This window comes from Macaca mulatta, chromosome 4 (genome assembly GCF_049350105.2).
Source record: "Macaca mulatta isolate MMU2019108-1 chromosome 4, T2T-MMU8v2.0, whole genome shotgun sequence".
Lineage (NCBI taxonomy): Eukaryota > Metazoa > Chordata > Mammalia > Primates > Cercopithecidae > Macaca > Macaca mulatta.
In genome coordinates this window covers 28379657-28407120 of record NC_133409.1, presented here as the reverse complement: position 1 = coordinate 28407120, position 27464 = coordinate 28379657, and the positions used below count along the sequence as shown (strand labels likewise).

General features: G+C 33.3%; 1 protein-coding gene and 1 pseudogene across 34 annotated transcripts in view; both read left to right on the top strand.

The window, feature by feature from the left end:
• Positions 1 to 27464, top strand: part of TRDN (triadin) — a 410920-nt gene that overhangs the window by 226356 nt on the left and 157100 nt on the right. For 18 of the 34 annotated variants that reach the window (XR_013416180.1, XR_013416179.1, XM_077999350.1 and 15 more), the window contains exons 13-19: positions 4489 to 4542; positions 10511 to 10540; positions 18345 to 18374; positions 19051 to 19071; positions 22556 to 22588; positions 22710 to 22736; positions 24689 to 24715. Coding sequence is in view for 28 of the 34 variants with exons in the window: in XM_077999350.1 (XP_077855476.1) it covers positions 4489 to 4542; positions 10511 to 10540; positions 18345 to 18374; positions 19051 to 19071; positions 22556 to 22588; positions 22710 to 22736; positions 24689 to 24715 (222 nt within the window). In the remaining 6 variants the exon portion in view is untranslated. Of the gene's footprint in view, positions 1 to 4486; positions 4543 to 10510; positions 10541 to 18344; positions 18375 to 19050; positions 19072 to 22555; positions 22589 to 22709; positions 22737 to 24688; positions 24716 to 27464 lie in introns of those variants that run through there. The other 16 variants (XM_077999352.1, XM_077999346.1, XM_077999334.1 and 13 more) reach the window with 5 other exon arrangements.
• Positions 12137 to 13408, top strand: LOC713437 (heterogeneous nuclear ribonucleoprotein A1-like; annotated as a pseudogene).

The window sequence follows — 27464 nt, the reverse complement described above, 5'->3', positions numbered from 1 at the left end:
GGGTGGATGCCTGTAATCGCAGCTACTCAGGAGGCTGAGGCAGGAGAATCGCTTGAACTTGGGAGGCGGAGGTTGCAGTGAGCCGAGATCGTGCCACTGCATGCCAGCCTGGGCGACAGAGTGAGACACTGTCTCAAAAAAAAAAAAAAAAAAAAAAAAAAAAAGATTCTAAGTTCCTTGTAATGTTGAAGAAATAGCAAGAGACAGCTTTTAAAGCTGTTTTCCTTTCTTTGGAAAATTAATAAAAGAAATTTGATTCATAATTTGAACCCTGAAAAAATGTTTATCTCAAACATGCTCTTAAGTAGAATTCCAATATTTTCATTTTTTGCTATTTGTTTCCCCCCTATTCTTTTATCAAAATCCATTCAAATTAATTAAAAATTTGCAAATTTGTCTAAATTAGTTAATTTTACAAAATTCCCAAATGCAATGTGGGATACCATATATTCTACTAAAAATCTAGTTCTAAAATTTAGAGTTAATACACGTTCTGAATAACACATGTCAGTGATCAAAGAGAAAAAGAGATTTTGCATCATCTTAAAAGTGAAATAGATTCCCGAACTTAATGTTCCATTTCAAAGCAGTCAATTGGATTTTCGTTTTCATTTTTATACTTAGATATTCTGTGCCATTTCTTACATGTTTCATAGAGACAATTTTTCCAGCAGGTTGTTGACTCTGGAGTTATAAAGTTGAACAAGTGACAATCAATCAGTGATCTCAGGGAATTTATAGGGTATTAGGAAGGGAAGTTGTACGAGTAAATAATTGTATTATTTCACACTGAAATGGAAATCCATAGTGTGGAGGTCAGTGGGCTGGGTATTGTCAATAACAAGGACAAAGTCTGTGTGGTAGGAGCCCACTACCTGCTTTACCATCTGCTGCTACTCATTCTCCTGCCCCTGTCAGTTCCTCTCTCTAATGTCCAGTCACTTCACTGCAGCTGGGAGGATCTTTCTTTCTTATTTTGTTGTTACTATAAGTAAGGGACTTACATGTTATTCAGGTATTTGAATAACACTGCTTATTGTCTCTTGTGAGGTAGTAATTGATCTCTACCAACTTATTCTAAAATTAAAACGTAATAAATACACTGATTTTTTTCAGAGATGGGAGAATGCTCAAAAACATGTAAGATGTGGATAGGATTTTCAACAATACTATTATTCTTTATCTGCTGCCCATTAGCCAAAGACCAATTCTGGCAGCTGACAATGTAGCAGTCCATTTGCCACTAAAGTTATATGAAACCTATTTTTGAAAATGTATTGGATTTGCACTTTACATTAAATGAAGTCAAAATGTAAACAGTGTCCTAGAAATGAAAAGTTAATTATATTAAACTAATATTTAAATCTCTGTGCAAAAATTGGCTCTTTAACAAAATGTTTGCAGACTAATGATATCTTTTCAGTTTTGTAAATCAGATTGTTCCATGTCTGTGGAATCAGAAGACATTGAAACATTTGGCCCATCTGATTCATGACAATTTGTTTATATAAGTACTACATGTTTCAGGGATCTACAAATACTAACTTCTCTGATAATTTCCTGCGAAAACACCCCCAAGTGAATTGTGCTGACATTTTAATCTAGGTCCATCCTGTCTCTGATTTAAAAGTCCAAAATACTATTTATCAATTTCAGAATTACTATAATCTTTAGTTGAATATTGTTATGGTCATCTGTTTTTTATTTAAATCATTGTACTTTATTTCCAAAAACATAGCTATAACCAAAACTATGACAAGATAAAATCATTTGATATAATGAAATTCTCATTAGAATATGTATAGTGCAGGCAGTACAGATGAAATACTGTAGTAGGTGTTGGAAACAGTGGGTTCATTATCCTGTCTTCTTTATTTTTGTATAGGTTTAGAATTTTCCCTAACAAAAATGTAGTTTCTTTTGTAGTTGGCAGAAATCAAAAAGAGACAGAAAAATTATTTATAACGAAAATTTGTCTGTCTGGATTAATGTGTTTTCAGTAGTACAATATTTGGTGCAGCTTTCTTGTGTCATACATGTATGGACTCGGGGTCGATTTCCTCCCCTAATGTCATGCAATTTTGAAAATGGAAATGCTGTTCAAAAGCATATGTCAAATCTGATCTTCTTTGCACGTGTCCTCAATAGTTTCAAGGATGATATTGTTGTTGGTTGGATGCAAGCTGGCAGAATTACTGAAAAGGCATTTGGTTTTAAACTGTTAATTTCTATTGAGATGTAGATCATGTAGTAGTTTGTGAACTAATATTTTAGAAGGGTGCAAACACAGTTGAGGTTGGTGCAACTTCAATTGCGTTTGCACCAACCTCATAAATGAACTTTAAAGCTTAAAATCAGAGAAGGAATAGATGGAGTTATGAGGGCCAAACATTATACTGCTACGATCCCGAGATTTTCCTCCATTAAAATCATACTTTTGCAGGTAGACATTGTAGAATGACCTCTTTAAAATACACTTTTACCTGGAAACAGTATCTTCAATGCATCAGTGTGCATTTGTGGACTGTTTTCTTTGGCATGGGTTGGGGATGGGACAATGAGGTGTCGGGAAGACTTAGGGAGGGAACTAAGTCTTAGTAGAAAGAAGAGCCCGTAAGTAAGGAACCCTAAAACACGCCCAATCAATATGCACAATATGAACACAGCCAAACCCAGGACAGGCTAAGGTTATTAAAGAGGTAAATTCCATTGAGAGATGACCAACCTGTTGGGACACTCAAATGGGAAAAGCTCAGCAATCAGGGGCATGTTTCTGAACCTGATCCCTGAGGGAGAAAGCAGCTGACAGAGAAACCCAACGGTCTGTGGGAGAAGTGATAAGGCCCTAGGAAAAGCACTACATAATTTGCAGGTGTGTATGACCTCGGTGGTCTAATATAATCTTAGGTGTGATGGGGTTGTTTAGTATCAGTGATTTAAGAGGATATAAAGAAAAAGGAGAAGATAGAAGGAAAATTGGCTGCAAAGTTTTGCAAATATTTCTACAAATTCTAAGGTACTTTACCTACTGATATTTTAAAATCTTTTTCTTTAACATTTAATTGCAAACTACAGTATAATTTTCTAATATTTTGAGATCTCCAGGAAGTAAAACATCTGAGCAGAATGGTGTTCTTTTGTTGAAAATTTTGGTCATATTATTTTCTTCCTTTCTTCCATTGGTTTTGGTCAACAATAATTTAATACTTGTCCACTAAATGTCAGTCATATATAATTACTAATTGAGACCATCTAGTCTAGGTTTGACAAAGATGGTACTAGCATGCATGCAGTTTTCCTCCAGAAAAAAATTAATTATGAAAATATCAAGGGTAGACTTAATTCAGTTTTGGCAAAAGATATTTTGTCTGAAGAAATAGCAATAGTAATTAGAATTATTTATGGATCAAATAATATGTATTTTATATAACAACAAATAAAAATTAACATTTTTATAATCATGGTTATATATAAATGAATAATTATCTTACCAAGAGGTAAAGCATGAATTAGAAATCAAATCAACATTAAACAAGTTATAATCAACATTTGACAACAATTAAATGAAAGATTGAACATATATGTGAATCAACTACTACATATACACCTAACTTCGTGTCCACACATAATTATTCCTAAACATGTGATGAATGAATGAAAGTGAATATATAAAACAAATGACCCAATCTTACTTTCCATTATTAAATAATAATTAAATTATTGAAAACAGTAAAGACAATCAGGAATCACACTAAGTCAAATGTGAAGTGAGCCACTATATTTTGAAATTTTTATTTACCCATTATTTCCCATTCTGATTAAGTATATTTAAATGTTTATCATATAATCTATTTAAAATAAATCCTGTTTCTTTAAAGGAAAAATTCTGAACAAAGGAGAAAAAAAATAGTAAAAAATGTAGAACAAGAGGTAAGAAAGATCCAAAATGAAGCTTGCTCATTCTCTCGTATATATTTTGCCCCGGGCCACACTAATAGTGATTGGTGCCACTGCAGTTTAGGGAAGGGCATTTTAGAATCAAAGGCTTGAACTTGAGATTGGTTGTTCTAGGCTTTATTCTCACATTAGTCACTAAGGGACCTTCAGTAAGTCATCTTATTTGGTTCTACGTGTACCATTGATTTCGAAGGACTGATAATACAGACATAATTTACATAGAATTCTGAGATTTTCAAATTCGGATGCTCAACAAATGCAAAGTGATATTCCATGGCCAGTTAACAGTGAGGCAAAACAGTTTTTAGAATCTTTATCTTATGCTTTAAATTGCTTCAGTCATGTCTTTCTTTCAGTAAGCTCAATTCTCAGCAATTCCTCTAATAACTGTTTATTTCTTAACAAAAATTCTGCGTGTCAAAGGCAACACTTTCTATGCTCATTTGTGTTTGTGCTCCCCTGCCCCTGTTTTATTTGTATGTTTTTCCAAAATCGTACTTCATGGTAATTTATGGTTTTTTTCATTCTAAGAGCCGGGAAAAGCTCCTGAAACCAAACAAGGGACTGTAAAAATTGCAGCACAAGGTAAGCAATAAGATACTTTAAAAATCATGGCTTTTTTTTTTTTTTTTTAAACATCTATAGCACTTGATTGACAAAAGCAAAAACTGTTTATTGCAGAATAGCACCATCTGCTGGGATATTGCCAAAAAAACATATTGTTGAATGAAAATACACAGTTCAAGTATTTATTTAGTAATTAGCAAACATGACTGAGAGTAATGCCAGATTTGCAGAGGAAATGCCTAAGGACCCAATAACTAGTCTTGGCTCCAAGTTTCAGTATTTGAGCTTTATGTGTATTTTTAAAAATAAGCCATAGATGTGCATAAGGAAATACAGACAGATATAAAATAACGTGCATTTTTCTGTAATTTTCAGTATACCTTGTAATTTATGTCACATGAGAGAATCAGAATGTTATTAAATTAATAGTACTTCATAAACATCAAAACTGTAAAAATTGGGTTCCAGATATGGCTATAAAATAATTATCCTATTTTTATGAGCCATCTAAGAAAATTAGCTTCATCATTTATGAATCTCTTCAGGATATCAAAAGTCCTTTTGTCTCACACCATGAGGATTAATTTGATGAAAGCATAAGGGAAGGGTACAAGTGTTCTGTTTTTGTCATGTGGCAAAACTTTATGCAACGCACTTAGAAAATAAAAGATACAATATTTACTGGAGACGATCTTTACCATCTCTTCTATGCTAGATTATATAATATCAAGCAATAAAGGAGATACACATAGGTGGTGGTACAATTTTCAGGGGGTAGAAGGCTCTCATAGCAGACTCAGCGTATTACATGATGTATGACTGCATGTATTATATCTGAGCAACATTTTTCTCTTGTATTTAATCTCGGACCCAACAACATGCAGAATCACCCCCCCAAATATTGGTAGCATGGGTTTGTTAAATGCCATTTGACTCAAGGATGTTGTCTGTGAGCAAAATAAGCTAGAATTGTTAAAAGCTGTGACACCAGTTTTTAGTTTTCATGTTGAAAAACTTGTTTTTCTTTAGGAAAGTTCTGATAGGGAATATAGTAAATATTATGAATGGTAAAAAGGCAGGACAAATTGTATTACCTTTGATTTTTTCATACATGAAAATGCAGGTCAGGGTGAGTTCCTCAAGCCAATGACTACCAGTTTAAGAAATCATTGCTATTAGTGTATATATGTTCTCATAGAAAACCACAATCACCTTAGACTCCTTCTGTTTAACTGAGACTTCTGAGGACCATAGTGTAGATATGAAACTATGACTTGAGGCAGGAATTTTGTGTTAGTTACTTCAGCCTCATGTTAGAGGCGTTCATGAGGAAGAAAATTAAGAGATATTCGAAAATTTGCTTCATATTTGAGCTTGAGGGTAGGGGCTCTTTAAACTACATTTAACCATTCAAGATTTAAAATACATTGGACAAGGCAACTTCAGAATTTATTGTTTTGGAATAAAATATTTATTTTTGAGTAAATAGTAACATAGAGTTTCAAAGTCTTGTTAGAATTATCCTTGGAAGGAAATTGGATGAAAAGATTGGTGAAGCACAGTGAACAAGGCAAGAGTGAGGTATTCTGTGTATACATTTACTAAAATAAAAATGACACACCAGTGCAGGGACACACCAAAGCAGAATTGCAGATTTTTCACTTCTTTGCAAATCCCGCATAGATCTTTCTTAGATATGTTTATTTTAATGTCATAGGCATATAATTAAATTATGCAGAGAAATAATTAATATTTGCAAGTACTTCACGTGGAGACAAAACTTAAACAAAATTGGCAATAATCCTATAGTAGACTGATGTTTTTGAAGTATAAGTGATAAAACTGATCATGATCTTTGTGGCATGGTAAAACGCTAGATTAGATCTGTTCATTTATTGATTTTGAACTTTTACAACCAAGGACATATTAAAAATCTGGTTTCCATGCATATGTATGTGTATACGTTGATATTTATTTATAACTATTATTAAGATTTAGCATAGATTCTTTGGAATTTTAAAATAATTTAAGGAAAATTATTTTTCCAAACTTTTGAGGCGCTGAGGAGACTACAAAATAAATATCTCACTACTACAGGAAATTCCAATTTGGAGATCTAACAAATTTAGGTAAATATAAGGAAAGGCTTTTGTTTCTATTAAGACATGAGACAATAACCTCAACTAGGACGGTGGCAATGTCAAGAGAAAAACCACAAATGTCATTAACATTTTGAAGAACTAATGTCTGATAGAATATGTGAAAAGAAACAAAGGAAAGAACAAAAATGATACTGAGCTTTGGAACCTGGGTAATGAGGAGATCAACTATCTCCATTGTCACTGTAAACTGTAAACTGAAACTATCAAACATATAAGAATGGGGGAAAAAAGATACATGTGTATGTATGCATGCTTGCATCTCTTCATGCTTATGTACAGATTTCAAGGGAAGAGACTAGCTGAAGGGAAAAGATGATTCACTCTTCAGTGGATGAATGTTGAGCGGAAGGAGAATAATTGTACAATAATTTTTTTGTAGCCAATTAGAATTTAGGTGGGAAATCAATCTAGTTCATAGGTATTACATAAAAAAATTGTTGGAAGAAATCCATATAGATCCAAATTGGAAAGGAAGTAGAGAGATGGGGAATTACTTTTTTAGTCAGGTGCAATGGTGAGGTAGACACCTAGTGATATCAGAATGCCAAAGAGAGAACACATGAAAAATTAAACTCAGCTTAAAAGATGGAGTTATGTGCACTCTGTGTTAGTATATTTCCACTGGCTTTTTTCTTCTGGATTCCTAAAGCAAATATTAAGAATTTCCCGGATACTATAGGAAGAGTATAGAAAGAGAACAACATCAACAAAACTAGAATGTTAGCCATTCCAGTTTTTTTACAATGCAAAACCCAAAACCTCAGTTATTCAGAACCATGTCTACTCAGTAAATTCAAGAGTCATCCAATCCCATAACAGAGTTAAATAGATGAGAACCAGGCAAGCTGAATTTGAGGACCAGAAGTGGGACACATGGAACACAAGCTACAAAACCGTTCTGGAAGCAATTGAATCCCGAGACCCTGGCTTTGATTAGCTTGTGGGCCTGGAATCCAGGTTGGCAGATAACATGGCCTTCCAACTGGCAATAAACAAAAGCTATGCACCTTCAAGGGAACCAGGGCAGCAACAGAAAACAGAGTCAGTTATGATGGAATAGGTCAAACTGCTTCATTCAACTATCTCCATTGTCACTATAAACTGGAAACTGAAACTATCAAATATATAAGGATGGGAATAAAAGAAGATGCATGTACATGCATGCATGCTTGCATCTCTACATGCATATGTGCAGATTGTTTTTCATGTATTATTTTAGAAATCAAAAAATTTGTTGCAATTTAACAAGATTTTGCTAATTCTTGAAGGAATTTAAGTTTCAGAGGCTTTCTTGTCTGTAGAATTGACAAGAAACTATGGTTTTGTCAAATGTATTCACATTCTCAGCCCTTTTTTTTGTCATTGGTCAAGGCCTTTTTCAGGTTGCCCTTTACACATGTGTTTATGGTTAAATTGATGAAGTTTAGAGCTCAGAGCAATTCATTGACCAGAGCTCCTTCAAGGGGGTAATTTTGTGTTGTTTTATTTTGTCTTTCTTTAAAGAGTTCCCCACTCCCATCCATCCATCCAAATCATGATCAGATGATTTTGAAAATTATAAAATTTTTTGAAGGAAATTCTTATTTTCAATGTAAAGAATCAACAATAAACAAGTCTATTGAGTCAAACTCACAGACTTACTGAAATTAAACCTCATGGCTTTGAAATTCATCAGGCCATGAATTTTGTGTATTATTATATAATTATATAATATATAATATAAATTATTTATATATATTATACATATTATATATTATATAATATATATTATACATACTATATAATATATTATATATTATACATATATAAAATAATATATAATACATAAATATATAATATATAATATATATTATATATAAATTAAAAATGTATTAATATATAATATAGTATATAAGATATATGATATAATATGATATATAATATCATATATAATATATAATATACATATGTTATGTAGTATATATTATAATATAATATATAATATCATATATCATATACATATAATATGATATATATTATATATAACATATATTACATATTATATATTATTATGTGATATATATGTTATATAATATATAATATGTAATATATAATATAATATAATATATAATATATAATATAAATATAATATATTACATATAATATAAATAATATATTTATATTATATATTATATATAATATTATATAATATATTACACATTATATAATAAATAAATATATAATATAATAAAAATAAAATAATAAAATATAATAAAGCAACAACATGGATCCAGATTTAGATTCATGGTCCAGCATTAGATAAATATCAGCACAGAGGAAGCCAGAAAAGGTGATTAAAGTGTTCTGTACTTTTTTCTCTATGTAAAAGAAGGCATAAGTTTGCTAAAAGGAGGGTAGGATATTTATTATATATAATATATTCTAGATCATATTATATAGAATATATTATAGTCTATATTATATTATATAATTTGATATATTATATAAATATTATATATTTTATTATATATAATATAATAACATCATAATATATAATATTTATATTATATAATTGTTATATAATACATTTTGTGTATTATTAGCTAAAACTACATTAAAAAGAAACAAATATCCCAAAGTAGAATTATCATATTTGTAAATTAATGTATTTATAAATTCACTTTTCTACTACAAAAGTAACAGCACATCAATAGCATTTAGAAAATAGAGAAAAATAACTTGTCATAAATTAAAATACATTTTCTTCCTGCTGCTTATCCTGTCTTTTATTCCTGATCATTAGAGCCAATTCTGCTGCTTATACTCTGAAAATTATTTTATTGTTTCAGAGGCTTCATTTTCTGCTCTGGGCTGCTTTTTTTAACAAGGTCATGATGAAAACCCAATAAGAGGATGTACCTGAAAGAGCTTTGGCAATTGTATCATAGAGCAAATGTCCATAGCAGTTGTTTCTAAGTGTTTTCTAAGTGTTGTTTCTAAGTGATCCCCAACATTCTATCCCACTTAGGTGGGATTACCATGCTGGATTATGCACAATCTCAAATTCAGCTAATGTGACCTAAGATACCTCTGAATGATTTTAGCTCCTGGGTGAACATAAAACAGAACCAGGGGTCATATTGCTTAGAACAATTCTAAGTCTGTTGAGCGCCTCTCCCTAATATTTCTGGTAATACCCTTAAGCAACAACGTGGATCCAGATTTAGATTCATGGTTCAGAATTAGATAAATATCAGCACAGAGGAAGCCAGAATTCAAAGGTGATTAAAGTGTTCTGTACCTTTTTCTCTATGTAAAAGAAGGCATAAGTTTACTAAAAGGAGGGTAGGATATTTATTTACCCGTCCTAAAATTGGGTATTTTATACACGGCTATTATAAATGCAAATGTAGACTGCAGACTGGTATATAACTCCTCAGTAGCTAAGCATAGATAATTTTTGGAATATCACTTCCACTTATTTTGATTAATCCACTCATAGTCTATATTTTATGACCTTCTAGAAAAGATTGTGGTTTCCTCAGATACAACAATTTAAGATGTAAAATGAATTTACACTAAGCATATACATATAAATTTGACTTCTTGTCTGTGTAACTCCATATATTTTTATTCTTCTTTTGCTAATGCTTATTTCTGAGTTTACAAAAATCTTTATATGAAGTAATATTTTCTGGTTACACTCCTATCACAGATTTGGATGAGTTTATTAGTGTGTAGATGACCACTGAATTTGTGAATATATGGAATACATTCTCATATTCTGGGGAGTATTCTGAGGAATGATCATTTCATATGTCTTTATGCCATTTTCATTATTTCAGCAGCAGCTAGAAAGGATGAAAAGAAGGAAGGTAAGTTTTATGCAAAATCCCACTGAGCCTTTTGTGAGTACAATTTACCAATATCCTGAGTTGGGGTTTGACTGCTATCCTGTCTATATTCCCCTCGGATAACTGTATCTATTATGTGCATACTTTTGCATGAATGTGCTTTTTCTACTTCACCTCACACAAAAGGGTGAGCTACTTTTTGAAAGCAATTTTAATCTAATCTTTCTCAAGATATAAGGAATAAAGCATAACTTCTCAAAATCCTAGGGCTCCTTCTATGTTGACAGTTTTATCAAATTTCAGAACTATGTAACATACAGACCCATTCTCATCGGCATTCAAATCAAAGTCTTCGAACCCTTTGGGTTATATAAAACAGTAGTCAAATTTCAATTTCACCGCTTTAAGCTTTTTATCTGTTTGTTTGTTTGTTTGTTTGTTTGTTTATTTATTTTTCTCTCATTGCTCTGCCTCTGGGATATTTTTGTTCTATTTTTTCTGGCTTATATACCTCTTTTCATTTTTTCTCCTTTTGAAACATTGTCCATAATCAATATGCAATATTGGAGGAGCTTGAGATGAGCTCTGCTTACGTAGATTCAGGAGATCCAGAGTCCATGACCAGCTAAAAAACATATAAAACACTCCTTGTAGACAGCAAGACTGAAATATTGGTATAACCTTCAACACCGATTTTTTTTTTAAATTTTTTCCCTTACATTTAGTTCTCCAGAATTTTCACTTTTACTGAACGATCCTTTTGTTTAATTCTTCCTATAATAATTAGAACAACTAATCTTCATTTGCAGGATCCAGTTCTTTATTTGCGATCTCACATTGCCATTTGTGATCTCATGTTGGTCTTACTAACTTTTCATGTCAACCAGAACAATGATCTACAAAATCAGTGGTCAAGGACTCCTGTAGATCTCTGAGACATTTTCAGTGGTTCTACAAGGTTTCACTTATTTTTATAAGTGATAGGAAGTTTTCATTTGCCTTTCTCACTGTCATTCTCACTTGAGTTTGCAGTAGAGACTTCTAGAGGCTAAATAATGGTAATAATACAACACAGTAAATGCCCAAGCAGATATGCAAATCCTATTGCTTTCTCATTAAACCAGACATTAATAATATTCACAAAAGCAATAAAAAAGTCACTCATGTCACCATTTTTTTTTTGTATTGGGAAGTGTATTGGTCATAAAAACATGTTATTTATGTTAACATTTAACAGGTTTATTATTTTTAACAAATGCAGAAATAATGCCATATTTGAAAAATTTCCTCAGCTTTAATTTTTTAAAATTATAAGTATCAATAGAAGCTACATTAAAAAAGGCTGTTTGGGAGTTTTAATAGTTAAGATTTTAAAGGAGTCCTGAGAGGAACACGAAAAACTTTGACCAAGATAATTAATTTGCCTCTAATATTACCTCTTTCCAAAATATTCAACTGATTTTATTCAACTTTTCATGTCATAACCTATTTAAAATATTGAGTGGCTTTACACTGACCACTGAATGTACTCTACAAGACTTAACCTGCAATTAAAGTTTTTTAAATTCTTTTTCTGAATCGTCTTTCCTGACTGCCTATTAAGAGTACCTCAAGGCGGTCAGCTTGCTCCTTTCTGCCCGTGGAAGCTGCCGAAGAAGCATCCTTAAAGTCTTTCTTCTCCCTGCCGTCATGTCTAAGTCAGAGTCTCCTAAAGAGCCCAAACAGCTGAGGAAGCTCTTCATTGGAGGATTGAGCTTTGAAACAACTGATGAGAGCCTGAGGAGCCATTTTGAGTAATGGGGAATGCTCACGGACTGTGTGGTAATGAGAGATCCAAACACCAAGCGTTCCAGGGGCTTTGGGTTTGTCACATATGCCACTGTGGTGGAGGTGGATGCAGCTATGAATGCAAGGCCACACAAGGTGAACGGAAGAGTTGTAGAACCAAAGAGATCTGTCTCAAGAGAAGATTCTCAAAGACCAGGTGCCCGCTTAACTGTGAAAAATATATTTGTTGGTGGCATTAAAGAAGACACTGAAGAACATTACCTGAGAGATTATTTTGACCAGTATGGGAAAATTGAAGTGATTGAAATCATGACTGACCGAGGCAGTGGCAAGAAAAGGGGCTTTGCCTTTGTAACCTTTGACAACCATGACTCCGTGGATAAGACTGTCATTCAGAAATACCATACTGTGAATGGCCACAACTGTGAAGTTAGGAAAGCCCTGTCAAAGCAAGAGATGGCTAGTGCTTCATCCAGCCAAAGAAGTCGAAGTGGTTCTGGAAACTTTGGTGGTGGTCGTGGAGGTGGTTTCGGTGGGAATGACAACTTCGGTCGTGGAGGAAACTTCAGTGATCGTGGTGGCTTTGGTGGCAGCCATGGTGGTGGTGGATATGGTGGCAGTGGGGATGGCTATAATGGATTTGGTAATGATGGAAGCAATTTTGGAGGTGGTGGAAGCTACAATGATTTTGGCAATTACAACAATCAGTCTTCAAATTTTGGAGCCATGAAGGGAGGAAATTTTGGAGGCAGAAGCTCTGGCCCCTATGGTGGTGGAGGCCAATACTTTGCAAAACCACAAAACCAAGGTGGCTATGGCGGTTCCAACAGCAGCAGTAGCTGTGGCAGTGGCAGAAGATTTTAATTAGGAAACAAAGCTTAACAGGAGAGGAGAGCCAGAGAAGTGACAGGGAAGCTTCAGGTCACAACAGATTTGTGAACTCAGCCAAGCACAGTGGTGGCAGGGCCTAGCTGCTACAAAGAAGACATGTTTTAGACAAATACTCATGTGTATGGGCAAAAAACTCGAGGACTGTATTTGTGACTAATTGTATAACAGGTTATTTTAGTTTCTGTTCTGCGGAAAGTGTAAAGCATTCCAACAAAGGGTTTTAACGTAGATTTTTTTTTTTTTGCACCCATGCTGTTTATTGCTAAATGTAATAGTCTGATTGTGATGCTGAATAAATGTCTTTTTAAAAAAAAAAAAAAAAAGAGTACCTCAAGGTAAGGTCATGATCGAGACCTAAACAATTCCAACAGTAAAGATGCAATAATCCCATTTGAGATTGAGACAATATATTACTTTCATAGCAAAACTCGAGGTTCCAGCTCTCCAAGGTTGTTGCACCACACACCAAAAAGGATGAAGCCCAAACAAAAGGGGCCAGAAAATGCAACACAAGTTGGGGACACGTCATTGCTGAGGAGCTATTCCAGACTACAGCAAAATGATTTTGTGGTCTGCAGCTCTATTCCAGGCAGCTTTAGGCAGAATCAGGAGGTGATGAGAAACTGCCTCTTGACATTTCCTGGGAGAGATAGGGAGCCATGTGGGAGGTGGTCTCACAGCAGGGCTTTGCAAGCCTCCCTTCTTTCTACGTTCTGGGAGAATCGCAAGGCATCCTATCAAAACTTAAATTAACTGTGGTTCAAAACTTTACCTGCATGGCCTGTGCGGACATGTGCAAGGTTGCCAGGACATCATGGTGAGCTGTTATCCGATACTCACCCAGTTTCTTCCTTTATCATCTTCATCTGTACCAAGTCGTTCTCTATTTTACATGTACAATGTGGCATCTTGCCTTTGTTCTTGTTGTTATCCTAACAGAGGTTATCCTTTTTCCTTCTCTGAAAATTCATATATTTTCCTGTCTCTGAGAAGTAGGTCTGATGCTACCAATTAAAAATACTTTCCTGCATGTATAATCTCCCATTTGTATCTCTCTACTATTATTTATTTCTTGCCACCTTGTATTTCATGTTACTTGTGTTTATTTTCCTATTCCTCTAATTGACTTAAACCTTTTTTCTAAAGGGGCTATGTCCAATTAACTTTTATCCCTTATGGAGGATGAGCACATTTCCTTGGTTTGCACATTTCTAAACAAATATATATTCTGTGCATGCACCGGTAGTATTCAGAACTCGAGATAAATATAACACCCAGAAGAAATATGAATAAGTACCTATTTTCTCACACCACAGGCAAGGAATGATTTTTTTTTTAACTACTGGAAGGTATATTCCAGTGAGCTTTTTAGGTTTGGGAAGTTATAATCAGCTATTGACTGTTCTTAGGTGTATGTAATCACTAGTTGCTCCTTGAATTGTACTAGCAGATCCAGGTAGATATTATTCATCCAAACTCAGCTTGATTGATGAATTCCTAGCCACCAGAATTCTAGGAATTCCACGTTATCTTCTGAAAGATAGAAATTCACTGAGAACCAGCCAGATGAGATTTATTTTTGGATACAACTAGAGCAAATAGAGTTGAATACATGTGAGAATTAGTCCCTAGTTCTACGGCTTCTGGATTCAGACCAGAAGATAAATCATGCTGAAAAACAAAGCAAAATTCCTGGTATTCTAATTGACTGAAGTTGTCAATCAAGTAGGTTCCACAAAGGAGATAGGATACTTCAGTACTACCATTAGTAGGCTATCAGAAAGTTAACTTTTCCCTTCAATATAAATTGGTATTTCATTTTCATCTGGCATCACTTACGAACATAAAAGGCCTTACTTGAGACACTGCTACAGATGAGTGAGTGATGGATTTAACAGATTGCAAACACATCACTGATTTTAAATCACAGGTGCTGGGGGCCTCAATGTTCTTAAAAAACTGCTGGCCAGATTATTGGGCAGATGGTCTTCAGGGAAGTATATTCACCAAGTAAGCCTTTGTAATGTTTTAAGCTGTTTGAGCCAAGAATGCTGAAAGGGCATAATGAAGTTTAATAGCATGAATATTACCATCTAGTATTAATAGCTCTTCAGAGTCAGTATGTGATCTTTGGACACAAGCACTATAGTTTTAAGTTGCTCTATCACTTTAGTTCTATATTTCTGTTGCACTGTTGACTCTAAAAGAAAATGTACAACTTTATCATGACATTCTGAGTTTCATTTGCCTGACTCTGGACTTCATATGATGTTTTAATCTTTCATTTTAGTACATTTGATATCTGATAAAATATATTATTGATTTTTATTATTAGGAAATAGAAAGGCAGATTAAAATTACAGATATTCTTTAGTTACATTTGCTATATTGAGCTTTCTATCCATTCCAGTATCTGGTCAGAGAATATAGGGATTGGAAATAATCTTGTTCTAATATGGCATGTTTTATCTTCTCTCTGTTCTCACATTTCCCCCAAACTTTAGGTTGAATTTATTACTGCATGACCATGTTCTCTTCATAATCCTCCTGTGCTTTTCCTATTGGCTATATTCTAGACTCAAGAGATTGGTCAGTGAGGAACACGCAACTGCTTGGGCAGGCAGAAATACTATTTCAGTATACTGGAGTCAAACTAATTGATAACTTACAATGGACATTGAACTATCAAGTTCATACCTTAGGCTATTGTGTTATAAGATTCTCATATTTTAAGTAGAAGTGGCCACTGCATATTGTTAATATAGAACTGTTTCATGTCATATTTTTTTCTGTATATTTGAATTGCTTGCTTATCCAATTAAAATAATTATTCAGGAAGAAAATGAATGAGAAAATATTTGCAAAGCACGTGTTTCAGATAGCAAACTTAGCCTACTAATTGAAATTTCCTGATGACTAATTAGCAAGAATATTTTTTAGATTGGTTTTCAGAGCTGGGATTAATTAAGAAAAATCTATTCTAAAATTACTTTCATTGTAGTGGGTTGGACACAATAGGGTTTAATAAATGTTGAATAAGTAAATGTTTTGTCTCAGGAATCTATTATTTTTTAAGTCAAGGTTTGTTTCTTTCCCTTACAAATAAAACATATTCGTGTTACAGAAAAATTTGAAATTCAGAAAGAGAGGTAATAAAATCTTGCCTAATTATTTAATCTGTCCACAACTAACATTAGTATGCTGGCATATTTTCTTCTAATCTTTGTTCATACACACTCACATCACACAACAAGTTGTTTTATGTTATGCTTTGATTTTCATTTTGCATTATTTAAGTTATCTTATTTAGTTAATATTTTCCAGATTGTGGCATAATCAGCAAAAACATCATTTGAATAATTGTGTATTTTTCTATTGTGTGAATATACCACAAATTCATCAACACTCTCTTATTGTTCAGAGGGTAGTGTTTAATATTCCCGTTACTGAGAGACACAAAGTAATGTCATGAGAAAAGCATTTCCCTACATATATATTTTTATGATAATATTGCTTTTTTTCTCTTTGGACTCCTAGAAATGGAATCACCACATCAAAAAACATGCTCACTTTTATGACTTTCTGGATTCTTTTCCTAGCTTGTTTCCTAAAATGTGTTTCTAGCTGACACATCTACAGAAGTGGGACATTACCTTCACAACAATGTTACTGGCATTGATTATCATTTTTACATAAAACAATTTTGTTGACCATCTAACTGCCTTTTGTGAAGAGACAATGAGTCCGTTATCATATCCAGACATTTTAGTTCCCTTTCTTCATCATGGAAGTGAAGTCGTGATACCACCACACCACTGTAAGGCACAGAAATCCGTAAACTTGCAAACTATTAGTAAATGTCTACCATTCTAGGTTCCAAGCCAGATAATTGTAAGCCAGAAAACAATTTAGCTACCTTTTGCAGGTATCAATTCATAGTTTATTATTATGGTTCTAATTACAGTAATAGAGAATTTAAAAATTCAGAAACAGTAAAACAGAAACTGTAAAAGGACAAAGAAGATTAAAAAAATAAAATATCCGAAGCAAAAATTCAAGCTAAGGTGCTTCCATCTTAAAACAAATGAACTTTAAAACCTCTTGTTTTCATTTTCAAGTGGTAGGAGCAGAAAGTTTCATGGCCTAAATAATAGAAAATAATAAATTTATCAGATCTAGGCTGAACGTTTATCTACTATAAATGAAATAGATGTCTTTCGACCACTAAATAGACATTACTATGTAACAGTTATAAATATAATGATGTATTCATCAGTAACCCATGAGTCAGCACTAATCTATTTCTTTTCTATTACCATAAGAATACCTGAATATCTGTATTGAAAGTGTATTGATTATTCAGAGAGAGTGCAGCACAATTCACCTGGACTGACTTAGATTGAACAAATGAAAAGTTTCTTTTTTTTTTTTTTTTTTTTTTTTGAGATGGAGTCTTGCTCTGTCACCCAGGCTGGAGTGCAGTGGCCGGATCTCAGCTCACTGCAAGCTCCTCCTCTTGGGTTCACGCCATTCTCCTGCCTCAGCCTCCCGAGTAGCTGGGACTACAGGCACCTGCCACTTCACCTGGCTAGTTTTTTGTATTTTTTAGTAGAGACGGGGTTTCACCGTATTAGCCAGGATGGTCTCGATCTCCTGACCTCATGATCCGCCCGTCTCGGCCTCCCAAAGTGCTGGGATTACAGGCTTGAGCCACCGCGCCCGGCCGAACAAATGAAAAGTTTCAAGTTAACTACATGAACTCCTAAGCATCTTTATGGAAATAGACCATATATTTACTCAGTTTGATGTTCCATTAACAGGTTATTAACTTATATAAGGAAAACAAAATTTCTTTATAAATTGTATGTGGATATATTTTTATTTATGTTTTTCAATGTTTTATATTCTTTATAAAATATTAACATAAAATATTTTATAAAGAGTTTCTCACTCCTGCTTCACTCTAATACTCATTCCCACCAAACAGAACAGTTTCTAAGTCTCATATTCTAGAAATATATCATGCAAATGATCAATTTTGTTGAATAATCAATTTTATTTCATTGTTTATAGAAACTTGTTGTGAGCTAATCAGCTGTTGATTTATTATATCTGTTTTATTAATAATTTATCTTTGTGTTTTCAGATTCCAAGAAAACAAAAAAACCTGCAGAAGGTACTGGACATATTTCTTTTTTTCTGCCTTATGTTTGATTAACCCTGAAATAGCATACCTTCTTAAAGGATTGACATAGAAGAAGGAATTATGTGTGGTATAGAGGAGAAGAAAAAATGATTGAGATTAAGGGGGAGAGAGAGAGAGAGAGAGCCAAATCTATTCTGACAGTACTGCTATGAGAGGTATTTGGCAGTAATAGAAGTAAACACTGCATGTATTTACCTTTCGCAGTAGTTGTTTCCAAAGAAATGTTTACTTGACAAGAAATTGAAAAATTTTCAGTATCAAACATTTATTTTACTAGAAAGCACACACTCAATTACTTTTTGACAGACCAGCATCAATTAGGAACTGATTTATCCCTCCTAGACTTGTTCACATAGTGTTTTTATGTGTTTAAGAAACACACATCAGGTGTAAATAATTTAAAATGGTTAAACATTATAATCATGGGTTAATTTATTGTCAAATAATGTTTGCCAATCAAATTATGGAAGCACCTACAGTAATTAACAATACCTCATAACCTCACTGTGAAATTTCACCTCACTGTGAAATTTAAGGAGAGAAAATTGGAAGGAGCGGTGGGAAAAATTAGTCTAATCAATATGTAGGGTAGTAAATTTTATCTTTAAAGTTTTAAGAGCAATGATTTTGTTTGTATTTCTTTCAGTAGAACAGCGCAAGGGAAAAAGTAAGGAAATGCATGCAGTGTATTTGTGTACTTTTTTTTTTTTTACTACTATTATTTGCCTGCTGCTGTATTTAGACCTGGAGTTTTGAATCCGCCTTTCCTACGTTTTATGCATGTGAACTCTGTTGTTTTTTGTCCAACTGAAAAAAATACACAGTCTGGGGGTTATAGTGGACTGAGAAGCATAGTAATCATTTTTAGAACACTTTCTCAAGCTCATGCAATCATCTAACAATACTCTTGACGAGCTTGTAATCAAAAGTAAAACTGTATTCCATTAACCCAAACTGACTTATGTTTTTGTAAATTTAGTCCTAATCTGGTTAGTTCTCAGTCTTTTGAAGATTGACTAGAAGTTCTTTTCCAGGCTAGCTTTACAACTTTTTTCCTATCTTTCTTTTTGTAATCTGTAGCATTTTGGAATGTACATGTGATATATGACATATTTCCCATAACATAATTTCCCCCAACACGCACTATGAGCTCTGTCTAATTGTGTTGCTATTCAGCCTCATCCACTGTTGCTTTAATACACTATTAAGGCTGTTTACTAACAGTTCAGTCAAGCTCAATACCTTAAGGTATGTCTTTCACAAATATATGTTCTCCTCTGAAGAAAATAAGATATATTTAACAAAAGAAAGCAAAAAAAAAAAAAAAAAAAGAAAAAACCACCTAAACTTATTCCATTTACTATTAAAAATTAGCACATTAGCAGCAATATAGAGATTTTAAGAGTCTAGTAGTATAAAAAATATGTTTTAAAATACATACCAATTGAAATATATTTATGTATGTTTTGGCCCTACATAAAGTAAGGATGCTGAGACATTCAACGTCGTAAAAATGCTCTAAAATGCCCTGTGGAGACACTCATGAAATTATACTTCAACTCAGCCAGGGGGAGCAATCCATCTATAGAGAGGTGTGAGTTCTCTCAGTTCAGATTTATGTGTGTGCAGAGCTGCTGATGAGTACTGGCACAGTGATACAGAAGGCACTCTATAAACACTGAACCAGCAGGAAAATGGAGGACAACCGGAGATTCGAAAAATAGTATTAAAGTATATAGAGAGAGAGCCTTAAGACCCTTTATTACAGTTTATATGATTTAAAAGTTCCTGCAGACACTGCAGCTCCTTGGCAATCTTCAGGGCACTGATGCACTTAATAAATAAACATGCCTTCTCACGCATTCATTCACAACTCAGCGGTTTCCCTCCTTGAGAAGGTCCGCAGATTGTGACTTGGGTAGCAATAAGGAGAAGAAATAGTTTTCTTCAAAACACCTATCAATTCTTTTCAAATTCACTCATTTGCTGTGGTTTATCATCTAGACTTGCTTTTATTATTTTTAGTGTTGTATCTTTGAATTTCTTTGATTTGGATTTTTTGTCTTGAGGGTTGCTTTATTCAATGGTACAGCCCAATTTTATATTTTATTTTGCTTCTACTTTTCCAATAATCACAACTTAAAGGTTGTTCACTTTTCAGATATTTTTAATTATGGTTAGGGGAAACAGGATGAAGAGTACGAGACCGTCCTGTACATTTTGTAAATGTTTGTGAGCTATAATTTTTTTCAAAATAAAAAGTAAAAGAGAGAGGCCTCAAAAATCAACCATAGCATGATTTTGTGGTCCCTATAGAGTTAAAGAGTAAATCAATGTATATGTAATATGGTAATTCAATAACTACACCATGAGCTATCCTGTATAATGAACAAATTAGCACAGCTATTTTCCAGCTTGTATAATGGCTTTCTGATAAGATTGAGGGGACTTTGTTTTAACTTTTAATCTTATGTATAGTTGGTATTCAATTTTGATGCATATCGAAATCTGCTTCCAGTACTTTTTTGACTGTCATCACTGATTATTTGTGACTGTCATCACAAATTTCTTAGAAATGTGTTATGATTAGAGCTTCAGTTAAGCAATACCTTAAACAATGCATTTAATTGCTCTTCATTTGCCAGACAACATTTGATAATGTTCTAATTTTGTTTAATTTTAGCTAAATTGTCATAGCTTCTTCCTTTTGACCTGCAACACTTGGTCAAACCATTTGTTTCATTTTTTTGTTTTACTGCTTAAAGGCTTTCTTAAAGGAGGATAAGTTGCTCATACCATACTTGTTTAATTACAAAGCCTGACTAACAAAATTGTATACTTGAGAAATTGACGTGGTGACCATAGCATTCTATGACACTCTATATTTTTAAAATATAGTCTGTAGAATTCTTTCAGCATGCACATATTCTAGTCTTCAAAATCTATGCATTAAATAAAACTTTAAGAATCTTTCCATTCTTTTTCTTTAAAATATCAGATAAAAATGTGTGTATGTTAAAGTATTTCTTGAAAATCTTCTTTTAAATTAATTTGACAAGGTTGTCAAGGCAAAATAAATAAGAATAGAAATGTAGATGATAGCACTTCATATAAAATTAGTACTTGCAATTCTTATAAAATTAGTGCTTATTATAATGTAAATATCAGCTTAATCTTGAGAACAAAATAATGCTTTGTCTCATACAATATTGACAAAAGTAGATTCCTGAAAAGAAATGCCATATAAAGAGGACTCTAAAAGGAGCATTTGTCCGAAAAGCAAGGCAAATGTTTTACCCTGAAACTTCTTTTTCTATATTAGTGTCTTAAATGTATCTCACAAAGCCTTTGTCTTAGCTTAACAGCTATTTCTTCCATGTAAGAAGATTCTTAGAAGAGGCAGTCCACATGAAATGCGCTAATCTTCAACGTTCTGAGAATTATTTTAAAATAACTGCAATAAGGTGGGGTGCTGTGGCTCATGCCTGTAAACCTAGCATTTTGAGAGGCTGAGGTGGGTGGATCTCTTAAGTTCAGAAATTTGAGACCAGCCTGACCAACATGGTGAGACTTTGTCTCCACACACACACATACACACACACATACAACAAATCTGGCTACACATGGTGTGTGCCTGTAGACCCAAGCTATCTGGGAGGCTGAGATTGGTGGATCAATTAAGCCCAGGAAGTGGAGGCTGCAGTGAACTTGAATTGTAACACTGCGCTACAACCTGGCAACAGAACGAGACCCTGTCTCAAAAAACTAAGCAATTTTTTAAAAAGCTGTAGTAATTGTCTTTTGTACTTACTATTTTGACTCAAATTAATTTCATATTGATCTAATATAATAGCAAATTTCATTTTTTTTACCCTTTTTGGATTCTATTTTATTTTTCTGGTTTATCATCTGTAAAAAATTCAAATTCCTCTAATATTCAGAATATTTTGATGCTGCCCCATAAGGCAACTCCTGAGATAAATGGAAGAAATAATTATTTTAAGTATACAATCTTAGTCTTTTTATGTAAGCTATTATTAGTTGCTGCAATCTGGCATCAGCACATGCATGTTTCTTTGTGTTCAAATAATGAAGTTGGGATTCATAAACTTTAGAATAATAATAATAATAACAATAATAATATGTTTCAGAACAGGAAAAGAAAGAAAAACATGTGGAACCAGGTAACTGTTTTTAAATTCCTCTGTTCTCACAATTTCATAATATTATTTGATTTGCAATTGAATACTGAATTGCAATTGAATGACATAAAATGTTGATTTTTTTCTCTCCTTTTTGATACAGCAAAGTCACCAAAGAAAGAACATTCAGGTGAGTAAGACCACTGTTGCTGGACCCCAAATACTGATGTCCAGTGTTTATTAATGCTGTAGCCTCAAACAGGTGGTAAGACAGTGGCAGTAAAAGGCAGGGAATGCTTCCATCTCACAGTGGTTTTTTCCAAGTTCTTGACATGGACATAACATCAATGCAGCTTTAGAAAATGAAAGTCAAATGTTACACCCTTGCTCCTCAATGTGTGTTCTGTGAACTAGCAGCATCAGGATCACCCAAGAGGTTATTAGAAATGCAGAATTTTTGGCCCCATTCAAGACCTACTGAATCAGAGTCTGCAACTTCACAAGATCCTCGGTGAATTCATCTGTGCAGTATTTGTGAAGTGTACTGTTTCACAGTTTAGTGTAAAAGCAAAACAAAACAAGAACAAAACACTTTCTGTAAATGCATTATACATTGCTTTTTTTTATAGTATGGAATAATCACTTCCAGCAAATATTATCTCCCAATTCATAATTTTAATAACATTTCCTGAGTGTTCAAGGGAGTTGCAGTGAGAGTAAAAGTAGATTTTGCCCTAAATATATTTACATTCTGATAAGAAAAACAAATGATTGAGAGTCAAACAACCAGACAAATAAACCTATCAAAACAAACAAACAAAAAAAACCCTAAAAGTGCAGTCGTTATGGAGACCAAATTATTGTTTTGAAGTTTTCTAGCATTTAACCTGCCCAATTAATCATTTCAAATAAAAATGTCTGAAACCATTTATATTTCCCTCGTTTAAAACTATCACCTCTTGATTTTGCCTGGCTAACTCCTACTGAAGGAGCTTCACTGAGTTATTTAGTGTTTTTTTGTGTGTGTGTGTGTGTATAGGTGATCATAACCTCATGTGATACCCATGAGTCATTCTTCCCATTTCATTTTATTTAAATGGAAATAGCATCTGCTCAGTCTTATTTAAATAACCGTGAAAAGGGGCTCAATTGTACTCCCATCCTGCCACAAACCATGGAAAACTACAGGTTTGAATCCACATTTATTATTCATTTTTAAAGATTATAAAACATCCTGGGACAACTCAAATCTGTTGTAAGTGTCTGTCCAATTACTTCCCATAGCATCATTTTCTTACTTTTATAATATTCCATATGCTGTTAAAATCATTATCTTTTCCCTTTTCTACCTTATATAGTCAGAAATAAGAAGAAGCCGACTGTTTTTTCTCTTTATTCCCAGAGCACCTATTGTAATGCCAGGACACACTGGGCACTTGATGATGGCTTATTGGGTGAAGGAAGAAACACCAAATAGAATAATTACATTTTTATAAATTTAAGAAAATGAAACCTCACTTATGTATGTAAGAAGAAACCCAAGGTAGTGCATGCATTATAGAAAGATAGAGAGACATACAGAATGACTGTTGGTGTAGCCAATTTTAAAAGTTTTAATAGTTAAATATTACTGTCTAATATTGAACCTGACAAAATAAGATAAATTTCTTGAAATTATTATATTTTTATTTTGGTGTGTGATTACAATGCAGCAACTTAGCAGTAATTAGCTGTAGTTCAAAAATGAAAACCTTCGATTTGAATAATTTATCAAGCAAACTCATTCTTTTCACACTATTTTATAGACTTTGAGGAAAATGCATTTGCCTGTATATAAAAAAATGAGATCTTTGGATAATTAAAAATGGAGAGCAAGATGAATGAGTTTTGAATGAACATTCTGTGTTGGAAGAAGTTGTATGAATAACAAACAATTAAATTCTATAATTCATAGAATATATTTGGATTATATCAAAAAAATTGCACAGTATTTTATTTTCTGTTTCTCAGATCTTGTATTTGTTTAGCTTCCAATATTATACACACAATCTTTAAACAATTAAAATAACCTTAAAATTATTTTGGAAAGAGATAAGCAGACTTGTTATTACTGTTAACCTTATTATTTCTTGTCATTAACAGTTCCAAGTGAAAAACAAGTAAAAGCAAGTATGTTGAACAAAATTTTTAAAGAAGAGCATATTTTAGCAGCTTACTCATTTGAGTTTTCTGCTATAGACTATGCTAGTGCTAATTTTGAGAATGGCTTACCAGCTTTTTGGAATGATTATTTGTTGTGTTGAATATGCAAAATTACTTATCCCTTCCTTTTCTGTGAATTCATTCTTATTAAAATTTATCTATAGAGCTTTCATTTGTTAATTTGGCCACATCATGACACCTTTGCGAAGTGTTATATTTTTATTTCTCATTTTGCAGTATAATAAGTGAATTCTTCAGTACACATCAGACTGAATTATCCTAATGATTAATCAGTTGATCAAACCAGTAGGCAACCTAATTTGTCTACCATGAATATCCCATCTCTAACGAAAGGAAGCCCCTCAACATTTTCCTAACCATTGCTCTTGGAATGTCACAATTCCCTTTTAAGCTTTCTATTCTTGGATTGTGAAATATTAACTGATAACCATAACATACCTTGGCATTTGCAGCAATGGGAGCTTTGACAATATGCTTAGGGAAAAATACTGAGAAACTTTCTTAGTTTGATGAAGTACCTGACTGTTATTAATAAAAGTTATTTTAAGCATAATGGAAAATATTTTGTTTTAGGAAGAAATATATAAGATTTGTTTATAGGATTTAGGTCAGTCCTCAGTTCTATACATGACATCAATGTGCTTATATATATTTTTGAGAGGTTAGGGGTAAACAAGTACTGGTAATGCTACTAATACATAAAACAAATGCATATTTTATTTAGTGCTGAGGGTTTTTTTGTTTTGTTTTTAAATTTTGTTTTTGTTTTTGATGGAGTCTTGCTCTGTCACCAGGCTGGAGTGCAGTGGCATGATCTTGGCTCACTGCAACCTCTGCCTCCTGGGTTCAAGCGATTCTCCTGCTTCAGCCTCCCAAGTAGTTTTTGAGACATATTACATCAGTAGATACATCAGATAATAATTGAAAAATATATTGAGTAGCTTGGTAGGAATGTCTTCTTTTAAAAAAATTACAGTTGAAAGTATACACATAGATATTGAGAACTTTGCAAGAGAGGTTTAACATGAATCTAAAATTCCATTTATATTTCCATGAAAAATTTTAGTTAAATGTACAGCTGATTGGAACTCTATATTATGGAGTCTTTACTATGCTGATACTTAGTCTGTAGAAATGCATAATCAAGAAAATATATCAAACAAATCTGATAATTTTGTAGCACTGGCAGAGAGCTTTAGATTGAAGATTGCTCTGAAGATGAACATCTTCTTCCTAGAAAAATGTGACATGTAGATAAAAATATTCATTTGCAATAAAAAATTCTGTAAGTTCTGCTATCTATGAAACATATCATCCAATCAGGTTTTGAAGAGATCAGCATATTTTGCAGAAAATTAGCAAATTAGCTTGCCAAATCATCTTAAACCCAATATAAGTTTCGTAAGAGTTAATATTCTACTCCCTATACAGTTGAGAGATTTGCACTTGACACAAACATTATCCTTCAACACAAAAATTAATTAGACATAATTCACAAACTGCTTAAATTACCTGATAACAAGGTGACCACCCATTTTCCCAACTAAAAATGGATTTTGGTATTGAAGTCATACAGCAGGAGAATTTTTATTCAGCTGCTATAAAGGCTACTTATAAAGTTAATGCCTAAAACAAAAATTACATGTCATTACAGATACTCTTGAAAAGCCTTTAAATCATACATATAGTAATAGTTTTCTGTATATAACCTGCACATTTGGGATATGATTTTACAGTCTGTTAAGTTGTGAGAGCAAGTGAAAGTGATAGAGATAGATTATTTAACATAAATTATGTATTTATGTGATGCAATTCCATAGTATTGAATTTAAAGGGATAGATGAGATTGACAGGGTTAAAGCCAGTCAAAGAAAAAGGTAAAAGGGGATTTGTCATTAAGACTGGATTAAAGGAAATAACTGGAAGGTGGATTGAGTTTGTGGTATGGGATTGTTTACTCTAGATCTGGAGGAAACACCTGAAATCACTGTAGGAAAAATACTCGAGGACATGGACAAGCTTGGGAGGTACATCAAATTCGGAGTAGAGTATATATTAGTCCGTTTTCACGCTGCTGATAAAGACATATCCCATACTGGGCAATTTACCAAAGAAAGAGGTTTAATGAACTGACAGCCCCACATAGCTGGGGAGGCCTCACAATAATAATGGAAGGCAAGGAGGAGCAAGTCACATCTTACATGGATGGTTGCAGGCAAAAAGAGAGCTTGTGTGGGGAAACTCCCGTTTTTAAAACCATCAGCTCTCATGAGACTTATTCACTATCACGAGAACAGCATGGGAAAGTTTTACCCCCATGATTCAATTACCTCCCACCGGGTCCCTTCCACAATGTGTGGGACTTGAAGATGAGATTTAGGTGGGGATACAGCCAAACCATATCATAGAGTCTCATGGTAACATGAGCTTCAAGAAAATGAAAACCTTTCAGATTACTGGTGTGACGCTAAACAAGAGCACTTCATGTTTCCACATCAAAAGTTACGTGTTAGGGTGTGGTTTGGATGAAGAAAGGGTACCTTGGACTAGGCAGGGGTGCTGAACCTAGCCTGGCCATTTCTTTAACTCAGCAAAGACTCCTTTATTTATCATAGTGTAAGCAAAAATACGTCAACACACCCAACTGCCCTGCCTGCATTCCCCTTCATGTGCCTCTCCACACATTGGATGGCAA